The 19,002-nt window shown below is 31.2% G+C and overlaps 1 protein-coding gene across 1 annotated transcript in view; it reads right to left on the reverse strand.

Annotated features, from left to right (window-relative positions):
• Positions 1-2,231: 2,231 nt before the first annotated feature.
• Positions 2,232-19,002, reverse strand: part of LOC107456586 (calcium-activated chloride channel regulator 2) — a 29,748-nt gene continuing 12,977 nt past the window's right edge. The window contains exons 7-14 of the mRNA XM_087163570.1: positions 15,920-16,159; positions 14,366-14,656; positions 12,654-12,881; positions 9,475-9,615; positions 6,889-7,030; positions 5,452-5,577; positions 3,379-3,606; positions 2,232-2,674 (exon numbers count right to left, since the gene is read on the reverse strand). Coding sequence (XP_087019696.1) covers positions 2,286-2,674; positions 3,379-3,606; positions 5,452-5,577; positions 6,889-7,030; positions 9,475-9,615; positions 12,654-12,881; positions 14,366-14,656; positions 15,920-16,159 — 1,785 coding nt within the window. The 3' untranslated portion in view covers positions 2,232-2,285. The remainder of the gene's footprint in view (positions 2,675-3,378; positions 3,607-5,451; positions 5,578-6,888; positions 7,031-9,474; positions 9,616-12,653; positions 12,882-14,365; positions 14,657-15,919; positions 16,160-19,002) is intronic.

Below are 19,002 nucleotides of genomic sequence, written 5' to 3' on the forward strand. Positions count from 1 at the left end.
TTTTTACGTTTTGAAATAACGATTCTTCTTTTAAACACAAGTAATAAATCTCGTAAGAAATACATGTATACCAGAAAAACTACTATAGAGTGTCTCAAAACGCTATGATCACGTCGTGAACTCAATGGCTTCACAACGCACCAAAAACTGCAACCCGGAAGTATAGGCTGTCAGCAGTAAAGTTTTGTTGCAGGACCCGGAAGTATTATTGCAGCGCTTCCTAGTGTAGAAAACACCATCGCTATACAGTTAGAATAACACTTAATGTGTTATTTTGTTCCATGTCGTTAAGCACTATACCTTCTGTTCGTTTCGATTTGTATGCAATCAACAGAGCTGCCTTTCACATGCGAGAATTGTGTTTTTGTTTCATTAGGGTCTACAGCCATATTATAACAAATTGTTATTTTAAAAATTGGTAGACAAATTAAAACTAATGCTTTCAAACATGTAGTGGTGTGAAAAATAATTTTAAACCAAACAAGAATAACACATTAAAACATAAACTTAACTAAATAACATAAATTTTCTCAATATACCTAGTGAGTTGGCAACCCTGAATTAAAAAATAAGAGAGAATCTAGTATAGAATAAATCCCGTTTCGTGATGACCTAAGGACAATTTAACCTTTTGCTTTTTGTTCATATGGATCAGCGCTCTCTACAAATATAAAAATTCAATTATCATCGATATTCAGTCATTTTTAATTTTGTAATAAGACATGATTATTGTATTTACATTAAAAAAATATCCAATTTTGAAAATTTTTCCTCCGATTTTTTCAAATAATCTTATTTTTAAAACAATCCCGTTCTGTAAACAATTAAAAAAAATGTTAAATAATTCTGAAATTTGGAGAGATATAGAAGATATCTATCCAAGATAAGAAATAGCTTAAAATTTTATTTTGAGCATCAGTCATTCTTTATTCCCAAATTTCCAATTCTAGTTCCAGCTCTGCTTCGTTTAAAAAATTTAATTAATCAAATTCATTAAAAAAAAAGAAATTTAAATTGCAGTATTTACGCAAAAGTTGCATATATCGCATGTATTTTTTCATGTACTTTTAGTTTCAAGACATTTCCATTGGTATAGATAATAAATATTAAAAATTATATTGCTTTTTTTCCTGTATTGTGTGCCTTAACCCTAAGTAGGCTTTCAGTAAAAATGATATAGTATGTTATTTTTTTTAATTTAGTATTTGATTATGACACTGGCCGTTCAGAAAATTAGTTCGAATAATAATGGTATTGGCCACCAAACGAGGAAAAATAACTAATGTGGTACGGCAAGGATTTTTTTTTCCTTTTGAAGTTTTGGTGTCTATTATATCTTGGTTTCAAAAATTCTCGCACAGCAAAAAAGCATAAACATGTTTTGAAGTGTTAATCACTTGATGTTAGTTCCTTGGTATATATGCGGATATGTTAACCTCTTATCGATCGGTTAATTTTCAAGAAAACGGTCATAAAAGTGTCTATTTTGCCAAATACACGTATTTGATTAGTGCTAGTATCTAGTTTAAAATATTCTAATTATTTACAATTACCTTAAAAATATAATGGTACTGCTATATTGTGTGTAAAATGAGAAATAAAATGTTTTCCGGGTAAAAGAAATGAATTAGTTTTACTCTTATTGGCACATTACTACTGAACACTCCAGCCCGTCAATATCACGGGAGTGAGAAATAGCGAGCGAAAACTCACCCCGTCATTTTCACGGGAGTGAGAAGGAAGGGGTTAATCTAAAGGGAAAAATTTTCTAAGTTTCATTCATACTAAAGATTTTAAAATTATCTATTGTTGGCAGTGAATAAAGAGTATTCTGCACACATGAAATTTGGAATATTTTAAAAATGATTGAGGTTTTCTGAACTTTGTTTCCTGGATTAATGTTAATTTTCTTTATACTTATTGTCTAATAAAGCATTGCAAGCTATGCCCCTTTCCTTAAAAGCGGAATTAAAGGTATGAGCCCAAATTTTTTTCGCTTCGTTTGCAATTAAACACTATTAGAGTAATTAAAGGGGTGACTTCTATATCCTGTCAAGAAGTTATTGATTTAAATCAAATAATTATGATTGGTAGTATAAATCATGATTTTAATTGTTTGATTTTTAAAAATCTGTTAGAATTCATTAGAGTAAAACATAATGATAGTGTAATTTGCTTTTAAACAAATGGTGTGATGATTTTTCAACACAAAAAAGGAACAAAAGTATCATTAAAAAAAAGCAATCATGATCTTTATTTTAACGAAATGAATAGTTCCTTAATGATTATTTATACAGTAAAATAACGCTGAATAGAACATAAATGATGAACAAATAAAGAAATGAGCATGAAAAATAATTTCTTGAGGCGAAATTGAAGGGTAACGCCACAGGTCCACACTCGATTAATCTGCTTCTGGCTCTCGTATGCAGCCATATGGAAATAACATTCGAAGGTTCTCCATAGTTGCCAGCTTCATCTACTGCTCGAATCCCTATGTAATAGAGTCCATTTTCAAAAGGTTGCGTAAGTGCTAATGTATGGTAGAGTTGAGTACCATAAGATGCTTTTTCTGTGGTTTCTATTGTCTCATTGTACACTTCTAATCCAGAATCAAAAAATCGGTGTCTTACCAAAGATCTATCACGAAATAATTTTATTTCATAAGCAGCAGCTATAAAATAAAATAAACATTTGCTTAACACCATATTCAACATGAAAAATAACATTGCAAGAAAAAAAGTCTTTCATTTTGCACAAGTAGTATTTATTAATATAAACTAATTAATCGTTATATCTTAAAAGTTATTATTTAGTTTACTATATATATACAGAGATGCCAACTTGCTCCGGACAGCTAATTAATATTTTCGAGTGGTAGTTTATTAATTGTGATTCTTTGTTTAATAAATTCGATTTATTAGATTGTTATCCACCACTATTTCTAAATAAATCGCAGGCTTATATATTCACCACTTCTATACATTTGCGTTATTTTAAACCTTTAAAAAAATTAACAAAAATGTTCAAATATTTGCAAATTTTAGTTTGTAGTTCTTTACCGTTTTTTAAATTATTTTGGCGTGTCCGGAGCAGTTGGCATCTCTGTATATATATATATATATATATATATATATATATATATATATATATATATGTATATATACTATATATATATATGTATATATACTATATATATATACATATATATGTTCTCTGTATATATATATATATATATATATATATATATATATATATATATATATATATATATCCTTTACAACAGCTTTCCTCAAAAAAGTTCAAAAGTTAGCAACTTTAACTTTACAAAATTTTCTTTATTGAATACTTAAACAACATCAGATTGCGGTTACTTACCTACTCCTTGATCATAATTGCTTCCAACTGCACTCCATTGCAATATGTATAGATCATCATCAAAAGATAGTGTGATATTTAGGTCTGTGACTTTTGAGGGTGGATATGGATCATTCCTCGGAACTGAAGTTACTTCAAAAGTAGCTGGTCCTGCTTCTCTTGCAAACTGAGTAACACTTTCTTGTTGGGTAGATGGAAGGAATGATCCGCAGCAGTATGATGAAGGACCTGCAAGGGAATAATAGAAGAACAGCATGTCTTTGTGGTGGACAGCAAAAATGAAGTCTCCTATTTTCTCCAACTATAATATTTACAATTAATTTTCATAATTATAGATTAACATTTGCCTGTTTTCTATATAATCGCCACTACAATCTCAATGCAATTTTTTAGATTGAGTTATAGGGTTTGTATGCCACTGTCATACCAGTTTCTCACCCGTGGCCCAACGAAAACGTTGAAACAGGTTTTTCACTTCGTCTTCGAAGTAGGTCCACTTTAAGGTCCCCGAAACCACAGGTAATAGTGAAACAGTGATGAAATAGCGGAAGCAGTAGATTCTGCTTTGAAGAAGAGGAATGGCAGGCAAAATCGTAGGCTTTCTCTACGACAATGCCCGTATCTCTCTTTCAACAGTTTCTATGGAACATTATCCGGCACTTACCATTACAGAAAGCATGTAACCTTACTGCAACCTGTCACGAGCAACATTGTCATGAAAACATTTGTACTAAAAACCTTTTTTCAATAAAGCAAAAATATTGTAGTTTCAATCCTTTCATTCTAAAAGGATTAAAAATTATTTTTTAGAGCTTTTTTTTTTTTTTTTTAAAGTATTGCCACTTAGGAAAAATGGTAACTTATGTCAACAATTGAGGTTTATCTGATGTCACACCAGGGATAGGATCAAATTGCATTGCCCATTAAAAATTCAAGACAAGGTGGATTTCAGCTAAGCATACAAGACGCTGCGAAAAGAAACCTTATAATGACCTAGATTTAAGATTATTTTCACCTTGAAACTAGCTTTATGAAAGGATTTTTTCACACTCGAAAACCATAAGTCAACCTCGACTCAAAGGTCTTATATATAAGGTTGTTTTCCAAGGTTTTGGATTTGGGTAATGTGCGTAGAATAGAGCAGATTGTCACATATCTCGTTTTAAGGTTAAAAGATTTACACGTAAACCGCATAACAAACTTTTTTAGGTTCACATTAAAAGGTTTTTGCTGAGTGAAAATAAACCTTAATTTGCTATCTGGGTTTTTATCCTGACTTAACACCCAATGACTATAACCTGTTCAGTAACTTGAAAAAACGTCTCAACACAATGCCATTGAGCTTTTTGAAAAGGTGGAAGATGATGCTTAATGCTTTTTTCAGAAACTTTGTGGGGTGCTGGTACTGGTATGGTATGGGCATGCAAAATCTGTCACAGTGTCAACAAAAAAGCATCGCCAAAATTGACGGTTACGTACAAAAATTAACCGAAGTTTATCCTAAAGGGATCTAATGAAAAATAAGCTTTTTTTACAAGGGTAGCAAAAAAAGAGAAGGACATTATAAAAAGGAATTTTTTTTTTTAAAAATAAGAAGAAAATATGAGATTTAGCTTTTGAAATTGCCTTCATAAATAGCAAATTACAAAAGGTATATAAACATAACATAACGAAACTTGTACAAACTAATAACATAACGAAACTTGTACAAACTAATAACATAACGAAACTTGTACAAACTAATAACATAACGAAACTTGTACAAACTAATAACATAACGAAACTTGTACAAACTAATAACATAACGAAACTTGTACAAACTAATAACATAACGAAACTTGTACAAACTAATAACATAACGAAACTTGTACAAACTAATAACATAACGAAACTTGTACAAACTAATAACATAACGAAACTTGTACTACCTAATAACATAACGAAACTTGTACTACCTAATAACATAACGAAACTTGTACTACCTAATAACATAACATAACATAACATAACATAACATAACATAACAAAAGGTATATAAAAACGCAGAAATGATCTATTTTTCAGTTTTATTACCTTTGTGAATTGCAGCACTTGTATCAATACCTCCAGTAACTTTTATTCGAACTGTGTAAAATCCGGTTGATGAGAAATTCGTGAAATACCGACTGTATATTCCATCAAATTTTGTTATGTCTCCACCTAATTATTTAATAATAAAAATAAATAAATTATTTAATGATAAATAATTTAAGTAAGAAAATAATAATATGTATAGTAATTTTATAGACAATAGCCTCGTTTCAAATGTATATACATTTTTAAAAATGTGTTATTTCTAACTTTTATGATTGTTCCATCATAGCTGAATAGACAATGATAAATGGATGAAATCTCCAGGGTACATGGACGCATCTGGTTGTAAAGTGTAAGTGAAGATTAAATTCCCCCCCCTGCTGTTCAGAAATATTATGCATAGCTAAATTATCTTTCGCCTGTTCCCAAAACTGAAATTATTTTTCATTGTCATTGAAACTTAATAAGACAATGGTGAGTCCTGAAATATTACGTCTAAAACTCGTTAGTCATTAATGTTTACATCAGATAATGGACAGATTAAGTGATAAGCTCCATTAAAGTGCTTTCCTCATTTTACCAAAGTAATGGGCACCTTTCCAGAATTACAAATTTCGATTGAAAATCTTACTCTAGCAACAATTCTAACTGAAGCGACATACTTTAACTTTTTGTTGTATAAAGAATAATGCTTTTGACTTAATATTTGTTGGTACGGAGTCTCTGTTCGGGAAGTGGACCCTCCACTTCTTCATCTGAGTTGAGCAACAGGACGACTGTGACTATTTGGCACATGAATAGTGGAGGCAGATGAATAGTGGAGGCAGTTAGCGGCTGGAGTAGCATTCAGTAGTAACTGATCAAATCGTGAGATCAGTATCAAAAAATTCGTATAGAATAAAAAGTAAAGCTAAAAATTTATAATAAAAGCTAAATTAAAAACCTTTTGCTTATATTTAGGAATTTAACTTGTTGGGAACAGTCTAAATCTAAGGGTATAATCTAATAAGTATAAATCTAAGGGTGGCTTACTCCCAAGGCGAGAATCAGCTTTGTTCATTTCCTATCCTCAGGAGCATCCATGTATAAGTAGGGGGGGGGTCTATTTGAAATTGATCAATTCATGAAATTTGTATAGAATATTATTAAGATTAATTTAAAAATCTATAATAAGTATATATCTCTGACTGGCAAGAAAATGTGAAGAATGAAATAATTTTTGACACTTTAACGGATCACCCTGGTTAATGTGCACATTACCTAGATAGAATATAGAGTAGCTGATTTCTATACCCTTTAACGGTTTTTAATTTCTTAAACAAATTTTAGCACCTTAACGGATTACCCTGGTCAATGTGCGCATTACCTAGATAGAATATAGAGTAGCTGATTTCTATACCCTTTAACGGCAATTAATTTCTTAATGACATTACTTACTTCCCAGTCCATCATCAAGTAAATTGATTTCAGACACTCCATCATTATTGGGATGGTATACATAAGCTTTAACTGTCGCATTTATAATCGGATGAGGTCCTCTCCTTACTTCTCCAAATATAAGAATGGGAGGTTGGACAAACTAAAAACAATAGGATGTATTCTTAATATGTAATCATTTATTTATAGATATTTAGCATATACTTAGAATGATATATTTTCTAAAACAACACTTAAATTTTTACTGAACAGTTTTAACTGACACTTATACCCCAGACCAGCGGTTCCCACTTCTCTACGGATATGGAACTCTAAACGATTGCGAACCTATTGGCGGAACCCTATGTTCATGAATAAAATTAGTAGCTGTGGCCCAAAAAACTAACCTGTATAAAAGTAATAATAATAATAATTAACTATAAATTGCTTTGATCATTTTTAATATGAAGAATGATATTTATTCAGTCATTGTCTTAGCAATAATAGACTTAAAATTATAAAGTTTTACGTCAAAAAAGTTAAAATTGCAGGTCTAGAGTGGCATTTAGACTAGTGGTGAATTTGTTTTTGGTATAGGCATAACCAGAAAACGAATAAAGTACGTTGAATTATAATTGTTTTCGAAAAATAACTGTTATAAACGTTAAAAATGGATATAAGAGAAGCATAATTCTTCATTCTAGGATTTGAGCATTTCATCTTGAATTTAAACGTTTGATGAAAAATAATAATACAATTTTTTATAAATGTAAATCATTTTTATAATATATTTAATATATTGTTATTGGAAGAAATATTAAAACAAATTTGCTAGTTTTCTTTAATTGTTATTTTATTTAAATGGTTTCATAAAACTAACTAAAATGTCAAATGAATGATGGTTTGTTTGTATATAAATATAATGATAGGTTTCAAAAATCATTACTGGTTTAAAGAATTTAAACTTTCGGAACCCATGTAGGCCTTCTACGGAATCCCAGAATTCCGCGCAACACCATCTCTGACCCGCTGCCATAGACAACTAATTGTAAGCTTTTCCTGAAGATTTTTTCCGTGAAATTTATATTTATCCCGATATACTATTTATATTTAACTTATATTTATATATTTACATACTCGAATTCATATTTATATTTTTAGTGAAATTTTGATTAATCATGTTAAACTTGATGTATTTCAAACAAGACATAATATATTTTTAAAGAGTTAAAGTTTGGTAAATGAAAGGATGATTTATATAGTGCGCTAAGGGGAAAAAAAAGAATCACCTTGAATATCTTTTGATCTAATGATCGGAATTTCTCTTATACTCTCTTGGAGTATACTCAAGTATACTCTCTTCCCAGCTCACTCAAACATCAGTTCTACCTAAAATATCCTCAGCGATAGACGGATCATGGATTAGAATCTCCTTGTTGTTGCGCTAACCGAGTGAACTTTTCGCTCTTTTCTACTCCATGTAACGCAATTGTGGAGTAGTTCCATCGAAAAGTTCTCCATGAAGGTTCCAATGCTTGATCCAGGAGTTCTTCTGGGTTGAGTTCAAGGTTACAAGTTGTAAACTCGAAATTGGATAGGCTGTTCACCGCCGGTTATAAAATAAAAATTAAAACAAGCCCTTATACATAAGTATAAAGACTAACCTTTAATGTAAGTGTTCCGCCCTTCCTAATGAATGTAGCAGAATCATTTGACCATAAGCTAGTTGATAAGTTATGATTAGATGCGAGTTCAAACTTATTTAGCTAATAACTAGTAAGTCTTTGAAAAGGTGTTAAGAGAATTTTATTATATTCTCTCTGTTCCACCTTCTATTTTTGCATTTCTTTGTTTTTGATTCCCTTCATATCCGTTCTCTTTTTCTGTGTGTTCAAGTTTTTCATTTATTCCCCTAGCATCTGTTTTCTCTTATTGTATTTTTAATTGCCTGATGGAAGTTCAAAAAACAAGGTAATTTTATATTACTGCGTATGAAAACGAGAAGTTATGAGTCAATTATCGGAGAAAAATTGTCTTGAAACACTCATTCAATGAAACTAATATCATTTAATTCGTTACACGGAGAACAAAAATAAACTTTCTCAACTAACTGACGGTATAGCAATACATCAACTTGTGAATGGCTAACCAGATAATGTTTTGTGATATTATCATTTTCAGGGCAAATAAAGAGATTTATGGTAAATATATAAAAAACGACAACTAAATATTGTTGCAAATCTAGGAATAAAAGGAATTCAATGAACCAAAAGTTCTGAGATCTACAGGAAGACTTAGCATCAGACGGAAAGAACAAATTGAAAGGGACTGAAATAACCCAAAAATTTCAACTACAAGAAAAGGCGATAAGCAGAAACGGAAGGATTTTTTGATGGAACTAACCCGCATTTACATTTGCTTTAAATGGGGAGGAAAACCACAAAAACATCCCACGGTTTACTTGGCAGCAAGGGGACTCTAATACATCATCCGTCTACCATTGAGGACATTTTACGTCAGCACTGTGGTTGGTTCTTTTAAACTTTAATAGATTTGTCATGGTTTATGCTTTTGATGTGTAGTGATATATTATGAATGAGTACTTACTTTAGTTTTCATTTCCGCTGTTTCAGTCCATACTTTAGCTATTATTGGATCATCATTTTCTAATGATTTCCCGGTTACAGTGATCAGAATGGGACTTGTTGCTCTCTTTTTTCTAAAAGTTTGCATGGAGTATTCACCGGTCTAGAAAACAAAAATGATAGTGCTGTAATTCATTTTGGCTTCAATGGAAATACTTGGAATTTATTATTTTTAATGTGACTAGGAATTAAAAACTGGTTGTAAAATGATTTTGAATGATGGGTTAGTGAATAATTGCTGCTAATGAATCCAGAAGAGGAAAGCTGACTGTCTTGGCAAGCTGTAGAGTTGTTTATTATTATTTTTTTATTTAAAGAAAAGATGTAGAAAAATATAAACTCAAAGGAAAAAAAAGTCCAATGTTAATTTATTTAAATGAATTTATTAGAAATTTTTAGTTTGGTTTCATTTTTGTTATAGTTAAACCTGTACACGTTATTTATGAAAGAATAAAAAAGTATCCCTGAAGTTTCAATTTATTTTTTAAGGGGGTAAAAAATTAAATCATTAAAATCGTAATTATCAGCTGATATTGATTCTTTGGTTCATTTCGGAATGTGACAAATTCACAGACTAGCAATTTTTTAAATCTTAAAAAATGTTAAAATATATTTAGACATTTTTTAAAAAGTAACTGTATTTATATATTTTAAATATTTACAAAATAATAAAATTATGCAAAAATTAAATTTTATTAATCGGTAGAGTGCACACAGTAATACTAATGTGAACTATAACTGTATTCTAAGAAATTTTAAAACCTAAAGTGACGACAATTTTACTTATCTTGGTTCACATATTAATGTCTTAAACGATATAAGCAAGCACAGAAATAAAGAAACGTATTATAGCATCAAATCGATGATTTCAAGGTTTAAGAGCATTTCTACAGTCAAAATTAATAAAAGACGGACAAAAATAATGCTATAGTATAAAACAATTATTAGACCTGTCTTAACTTATGGTTTCGAAACATGGTCTTTAACTAAATCATATGTAGACCCGCTTGCTGTTTTTGAGAAAAAGTATTTAAAATTTTTTTCAGTGCTATAAATGTGGATGACTTATGGAGACAGCGATATAATTTTGAACTATGCAGGCTTTTCAAAGATGCTGATATCAACATATATAACATCAAAATAAGTCGCTTAAAGCTTGCGGGTCACATCTGTCGAATGCACCCTTCTTCTCTGACATTTAAGATCTTCAATTACAAGCCAATTGGAACTAGAGTTAGAGATAGGAATAAGATCAGGTGGCTTGACTGTGTAGCAGAGAATTTCAAAATCCTAAGAATTACTGACTGGGAATAATCGCAAAGAAAAGATCAGGGCAAAGAAAGGTTCTAGGCAAGGCTTCAGCCCACAAAGGGCTGTCATGCCAATAGAAGAAGAAGTTTCATAAAAAATTCTCGAATGTAACTCAGATATTTGTTTAAAAAAAGGCTTACTCAAGGAACTTTTGATAAATAAATACTTCAGATGTTATTTTTTATATAACATATCTCAGATTGAGAATAAATCTAGGTAATATGCAGTGATGCCCAATCATAAAATTTAATAAATCAATTTTACATATAATGACGTGATTTTTAAGTTCTGAAAAAACAACGTTTGGTCTACAGGTTCGAAAATTTTTTAAATCATATCGAGCAGGTGATTTGTAAAACCAATTAGTAAAACAGTGAAAGAGTTAGAAATGTGCGGCTGCTGAGTTCTGTTTAAGAAGTTAGAAATTGTTCTCGCTAAGCTTGAAAGTCAGTTACAAAGTTTACTTACAATGATGCCGCTGTCTGGAAAAATAGTAAAAAAATATTTCTGCCGCTCAGACCTTTCTAAACAAATTATTTGTATGGACGTCTTTTTAATTTTGACCTTAAACTGTGACACATTGTTCCTGCAAATGATGGTATTTTTAAAAATTATTGTTTTATTATCGTGAATTAGCAGTGCTGTATAAAAGAAAGTCACAGCCTAGTAGTCACAAGTGATAATTTTAAACTGACAACTTTTCTTATACCTTTCGCCTTACTTAAGAAGATTAGAGGTTATATAATTAATCTAATGTGATTGCTACTTTCATAGTTGGAACCAATATATTGCTATTAAGACAAAAACTAATCTTTCATTTAATGAAAGCTAAATATTCTAACATTCTGAAATTTAGACATTGGTTGTGTATGCATTGATTACCTGATATTTTGATCACCGAACGGCTAAATAGTGCTCCATAATTACTGCCCTTAGTACGCATTTTTATAATCTTTTTCAAAAATGTAACAAAAAGAAGGCATATTTGGTGTCATAAATCAATATTTAAGTGGAAAAAAAACACAAGTGCAATCGAAATAAGTCGATAACTATCGAAGATAGGATAAAAAAAAAAAAAACATAACCAGTTTGATTGCCTGATGAAACTTTGTTTTTAATAATAATCAATCGATTCTCTGATTTCTCTCTGATTCTCTGAATCAAAATGATTTTGATGTTTTCAAACACGCCTTTGTCATAAATGACTCATTAAATTTCGATATCATTTTTGTTTTGGCTCGTTCAAGTAATAACTCACATCTCCTGATATGTGCATGTTTTTGAATTCATTTTAGACAAGAATTCTAAAAATAAGCATTGAGGGTGATCATTATAGATTGCCTTGTACAATTGTAAGTTTAGCATATAATTCATGGAAAATATTCATAAACTCTTGTATTCCATTGCAAGTTAAGACTTAAGGACTTAAGGACGTAGTTAAGACTTAAGGACGTATAGGACTTAAGTAATCATCCGCAACTGCAGATAGTTCCGTTCTATTTAGCTATCAAATTATAAGTATACATTATGTATAAGTATACATAAGTATACATTTGCTTCAAAACAATATTAAAAGCATTTAAAAGTTAAACTCGTTGGACAGAAATTTAATTCGTGCTATATTTTTATAAGCAAATTAAGGCCATGTACGTCGTTTCAAAAGTTGGCCATGTTGATATTCGTTCGCGCTTGGAACCTAACATCCATTAAGATGCACTTTTTTTAGACATTTAGATGCAAACAGGCTCTCGCCATTGGGATAATGCTTTTTTCTTAACTTGCAATAGAGTATAGTGAATAGTATGGAAAAAGTGTTTAGAAAAAACATACTTTTGGATTTGAGATGTTGAATATCCATGCAGGAAGAAGCTCTTGTTTCTGTGGGTATATTCTTTCGTTTTCTGGATCTTTGAGAAAAGTAGCGTCATACCTCAATGGATCGGAATCGAACAAAGGTCCAGTTAATGACACAATTAGAGACTTCGACATGCTGGCGTCGACTGAAATGGGGAAATGTAACATTTCTTCGTCTAGTGTATTAAGATAATCTTGAGTTATCTGCAAATAGTAATAATGTTATTTTTATTGAATAAGCATAACTATTTTTAAAAATCTGTTGGAGGTGTCGAAGTAACCGACAAAAATCGTCGAAACACTTTGACTTATCATGAATACAAAAAAGATTCGGATATTTTAGGTAGTCACCAGCATAAAATTAATGAAAGTCATAATGATTCTCTGTAAATTCTGAAGTTGTCCATTATTTAACGGTATTTACCGCTACCATATATTTATTACCCTTTATGAACATTATTATTAGTAATATTTATGATTTTGATTATTAATTAAAACAAAAGGCTTAAAACCAAAAGTGGTAAAACTTAATCATATTTTATAGTTGTGTAATATATTTACGTAACATTCTATAATTTACATATTTAGTTGTTGTTTTACAATGATTACACGAAAAATAGTAACCGTTGTAAAAATTATTTAAAATCAAATTTATTAAAACAGGAATTGAGTTTTGAATGCACAAAACTGGCTACAAAATTAATCGTAAAAATTAAATTTTTAGAAAAATCACGAAGAATTGGCAGGTATGGTAAATGATTAATGAACGTAGTGTGGGAATCTCGGTCCTGATTGGTTGTTGAATTGGCATCATTTGTTTACGTTTGCAACTGTTCTTTCCATTCTCTTTCGAGTAAGCCAAGCTCGTCAAGTATCAATATTCTTAAGGGACACATTCTAAATTCTTTCACAAAAATTCTTTCTCAAAGATTTTAATTCTTTCAATGTATATTTACACAGAGACTTAACAAAAAGATAGGCACGAGGCCATGTGGAACATAAGCAAGCTAATTATGCATCGAAGTTGCCAGGTACACAAATCAAAAATATATCACAGTTACAATAAAACACATAAACAAATAATAAATCTAAGTTAAATAAAAGAATTATATTTCAATTAATTTGATGTGCGATATGGCTCTGTATTCAATTAATTAACATTCTAACTTATGTCGAGAAACTAAGTTCAACTTTAATCCGCCATTTTTTTTATAAAGATTAGTTGGCGCTTACGTCATAGGTCACATGCATAGGTCACATGTCTTGAAGTGCAAGTACCCAATTATAGTTAATGCAAAATATTCATATTTCCCTTTCATTAAAGCTTAACGAAATCAATCTATAGATTTATTCACCCATAAATATTTAGAATATGTTAAAAAAATAATTTTTGGTTAAAGTGTAGAATCGGGGGCCCCTTTGACATTGATGACATGCCTATGCATATCCATATGAAAATAAGCCAAGATCCAATCACATATCGGTAAATTGTGGTAACCCGGTGCTGACATCATTCAAAGCAGAGACAGGAAGGAAAGAGTATCATGGTAAACAGAAACTGAGTTTCAACAAAATTTTACAATTGAAATTTACCAATTTCCAACCAATTTTTATAATAAAAGTATTTAACAACTTGGAAACTAAGAATTAAACTACACATCAAACTTAAAGATTGCAACATATCTTACTTGAGCATCTTTTGTTGGTGACAGGACAGCATTTGAGAAACTGCTGTACAGATTTCCGAGAAGGTCATTTCCCAAGAAAACGAAATTATTTCCAGTTTCCTTACATAATGAATACCAAGTTGAATGCTTGTCTGTAGCAGTTGGGAGGACATTTGAAAACATGAAGACATGAAGACGAGTTTCAGAATCCTTCAAGTCTGTAACGAGACTCTGATACATTGTGGCATCCACATTCAGCTTTGTTGTAATCAGAATAATGTGAGGAGAGTAATTGCTGTTGTTCCTTAAATGCTGCAAAACAATTTATTATAAATTTATTATCTTTATTATACGAAGAGTTTCCATTTGTTTTTACGTTTGTTTCAAAGGAAATTATTTTAAAGTAGAAATTTTAGAGAAAATGGGATAGTACTTACAAACTATTAAAAGGTCGATTCCTTTCTTAAAAGAAGAGAATAAAGTTATAACAGTTTTCTAAAACGTCCAGATATCAAGTTTTAAAAAAGTCGTATTAATTAAAATGTGATTTTTTGAGATGTATTCGGACTATTTCGTTCAAATTTTATAATGCGCTATTTAAAATTGAATACTTTAAAATTATGTAAAAATTTGTATGTCCAAGAATTCAAGTAATTTTCGATTATTATTACATGAAAAAATATTGAAATTAATCTTTACCTGAAATTTTGTTTGGATAAATTAATTTTATAATTGTGTGCAAAATTTTTTTTCGATTAGCTTAAAAAGTTTTCGAGATATAGCGAATTAAAGTAAAATCAAGACCATATTTTTTTAATAGATGCCACCCTCCGTCAGTAATCCGGTTCCGCAGAGGACTGATCGTTAAGAAACGGTTCCCAGCAGATCACCGAAGTCAGGCATCACTGACTGCCGTCAGTGTGCTGGTGGGTGACCACTTGGATCAGTCTGCGTAGGGACCGAGGGTGTGCGGTATTGGTCCTCGTTAAACTGTTCTACCGTAAAGTACTCGACTTCGCGTGCAGGTCGTCGGGCTACCGAAGCAGAGGTACTATCCCCTCTGCAGAGGATCAAAATTGTGATGGCATGTCTTCGGATCATCCTCAGGGATGCTTCTCAGACTGTCGCCAATAGCCCATTGTGCAGTTCTAGTGCGACGTAAAGGAACTACAACTACAACCGTCAGTAATCCGAACGCATCGAAAAAAAGGTATGCTTATTTAGAGAAAGAGCGATTTTGTGTCTGATTTCGTCACGTAAACAATCGTATTAGTCCTGGCGATGTTTGGGAAGACGATAAAGTTAAGAATCTTTAGTTGCAGATTTGGGTGAGAGTTAGTGGGTCTTATTGCTCTTTTTTGACAAGAGTTAATGCGCCATTTCGACGCGGGCGACATTTTTCAAAATCATGCCAAATGTGTGATGTATGCTAGGATTTTAGAAAGGTTAGACCCTTGAGCGATTAAGACTGCATCCTAATACTAAAATTCCGATTATTAGATTAAAAGTTATTCAAGCTATTCACTCTTTTATTTTGCGCACTGGACATACATTTTATAAAATAAGTGAACTTGCCTCAATTATGTCATTTAAAACACATTCAGGACAAGAGTTTTCAGATCTAGAGGTTTCTTCAGGCAAAGGCTGACTTTCCAAATAAATAGTTCTCGATTCAATATCATCAATCAGTCTCTCAGATGTCACTAAAGTCATGTTTCCATCACCTCCAAATAAATATACACTCAGATAACTGCCTCCTGGTAAATCATTGTAGACAAACCGAGAGAATGCATTTTTAACTGCTGCAAACCTGTCCTTTAAATAATAAAACAAAAATTGCTTCAATGCTCACAAATTGAATAACTGATGATTTAAAAAACTAACAAATTAAGTTCTTAATAACTCTCTGTCTCGAAATAAAGGTATAATATCTGCACCATTGGTAGTGGTCTGGAATTATGCTGAAGAAAATTTCTTGTAGTTAACACAAAGATGGATAGTTAAAGTTTAAATATAAATGTGGTGCAATAGTTCAATTTTATTTAATTCACAAAAATATAAAATTAACATGTTTTAGCATTGAAAACCGTATTATTTAAAGACTTGGCATAATACAACTAATGGTTGGCCGTACTCAAATGTTTCGACAATATTATACTAAATTTTTGTGCACTGAGCTCCATAAATTAGTTGTTGACTAAGCAGATTCTAGTTTTTACATGATTCAAATTGAGAAAAAGTTTAAAAAACAAGTCCGGAAAAAATAATGCTCGAAAACGTTCTTATTTTTATTCAAATAGCAAAACATCTAGAGCAAAAAATTTTCAAAATAATAATTAAAATAAATCTTGGGATTTCATTTTTTAGGTCGAGAATCTGTTGGTCAAATTAATGAGAATAGGTTATCAATGTTAGGTTAGTGAGAAAATTGAAAAAAAGAATTACGAAGGATTTATAAGATATGCTGTTAAAAATAGAGTTAAAACCTTTCCCAACTATTTTGGTCGAGGTAAAACCGATAGAATTTCGGATTGACAGAGTTATTTCGAATGGCAACAGCTACTCCCCCCCCACCAGAACGTGATTAATCCATTAAAAATACTTAAAATGGCATTGGGATCGATACTAGTATAAAAAGCGTTGGCACTTAGCAGAAATGAAGAAATGGGTATCTTGTGAAGTTTATAAGCGTTGACGACTAAAATTTATAAGAACACTGACGACAACGTGGAAAAGAGAAGGAAGGGCAATGATTTGTATGCTGCATCTTGTTTCCTTCTTCTTGAGCTCATAGCAATCAGTTTGTGCTAAAAATCTAAGCACTTCCAACTGAAGTCTTTTACTACGATCATACGTTTTTAAAGAGTTTTGGTTGGTTTATTGATACAACATACATTTGCAGACTTGTGTGCTCAATTAAGACTTATAAACCTTTGTCAAGTAGAAGAACAGATAGCACAATAGAGAAGGACATCACAAAGAATACATCCAGGGTTACGGCGGGATTCGAACCCGCCACCTCCACGCTTAACAGAGCGTTTGGCGGGTGATACCGCTCGGTCAAGGAGGCCCCTTTTATAAGAGAAAAAGTAAATGTTGTCATTTGATATTTTGGCTCCGTAGCTTTAACTGTGAAAGATAAATAATAATTTTTAAAACTATTTTTGACCCTGACCCTGAACGAGTTTGCTCGTCTAACCACCAAATGCTCTGTAGAATTGAGATAATGTTCTCGAATTTAACCATAACCATAATAGCATCTTTGTGATGCCTTTCTCCAGTTTGTATTATCTGTTCTTCAACTTCGCAAGGGCTTAAAAGTCGTCTTTTGAATGAGCACACAAGCTTGCATAAGTATACATAAAAATAATTAAATGAATAAAATTATTTTCGTGTTTACCTTATGCAATTCTTTTTCTGCTCTTTCGAGGACTATGTTGCCGTGCAATTGAAAAAACAGCATAAGTGCTTCACGATTAATTCCGAGAAAAGTGGCTAGATAACTATTTCTCTTCTATTGCTAATGCTATGACCGCTAAAATAGAATTTCAAAAAAATGATAAAATAAAATTTATATTTTAAATTTTTTTTTCTGCAATAGATTCAAAGACGCCAAATATATAAAAAATCACAATTTTGAATTTTTTGTAGCTTACGTTGATTTTTCAACTGCACTGCTGTTTGCTTGTCAAAGAGTGATATACTGAAGAAGTCATTTTGTAATTATATTATGAATACATTATATAATCATTAGGTTTATCGAAAAATTCTGTTTATTCGAAAATATAATTTATTTAGAAAATTTTACTAGTTTTCAAAGATGACCCAGTAAGATGCTCGTACTTATTATATATTATTTACCTCTAATACAGGCCTATACCATGTTGCAAATATAAAAAAACCCTTAGTAATCATTAATCTCATGCAGTTCACGAAAAAACAAGCTGGGATGTAATAATTTTCTTACCAGTTTTTGCTCTCTTCCACCAAACATTTAAGGTGTTTTTGAGGTTGTTTTGAGGCGTTAAGATTTCTTTGAAGTTGACTTCAGAAACAACCTTAAAAGATCAACCTTTTAAGGTCTATAACCAATATGGAGTTGTGATGTTCACACTTGAGGCTGTTGGAAATTAATTTAGAGGAACCAGCTTAGAAAGATTATTTTTTGAGGTGTACAGGCTATTTTTTCTACGCTTCAAGCGAATAAGTATTTTGGAGGTGGGAAAAATTTTACCCAATCTCAACTAAAAGTATCGCTGAGTTACATATGAGGGTGATTTTAGGAGGTGTAAATGAGGTTGAAATTGAGATTAATTAATGAGGTTATATTTGGTGCAAAACATAACTTCATTTTCTATCTCAGATGTATTTTTTACATCTGTAAACCTCAATACAACCTCAAAAACACCTTATTTTTTTGTAAGGGTTACTACACTGGTTATCATAAATTAAGGAAAAATCACAAAAATAGCGATAACTCTTTCAAAAGTAAGCCAAACCGTGCAAAATTTGCATATGTTGTCCACTAAGAGTAGCTGAGTAAAATTGCAATATGCAAATTAGTGGCGCTGCACTCGGCTTACGTCATCTGCCTGGAGCATAAAAGTCCAAGTTTGAGAGAAAGCACACAAATTTTACTGTGATTGCGACATTGAAAA

This window comes from Parasteatoda tepidariorum, chromosome 5, assembly GCF_982258835.1.
Source record: "Parasteatoda tepidariorum strain Cologne lab strain chromosome 5, Ptep-v5.0, whole genome shotgun sequence".
In the NCBI taxonomy this organism is placed as follows: domain Eukaryota; kingdom Metazoa; phylum Arthropoda; class Arachnida; order Araneae; family Theridiidae; genus Parasteatoda; species Parasteatoda tepidariorum.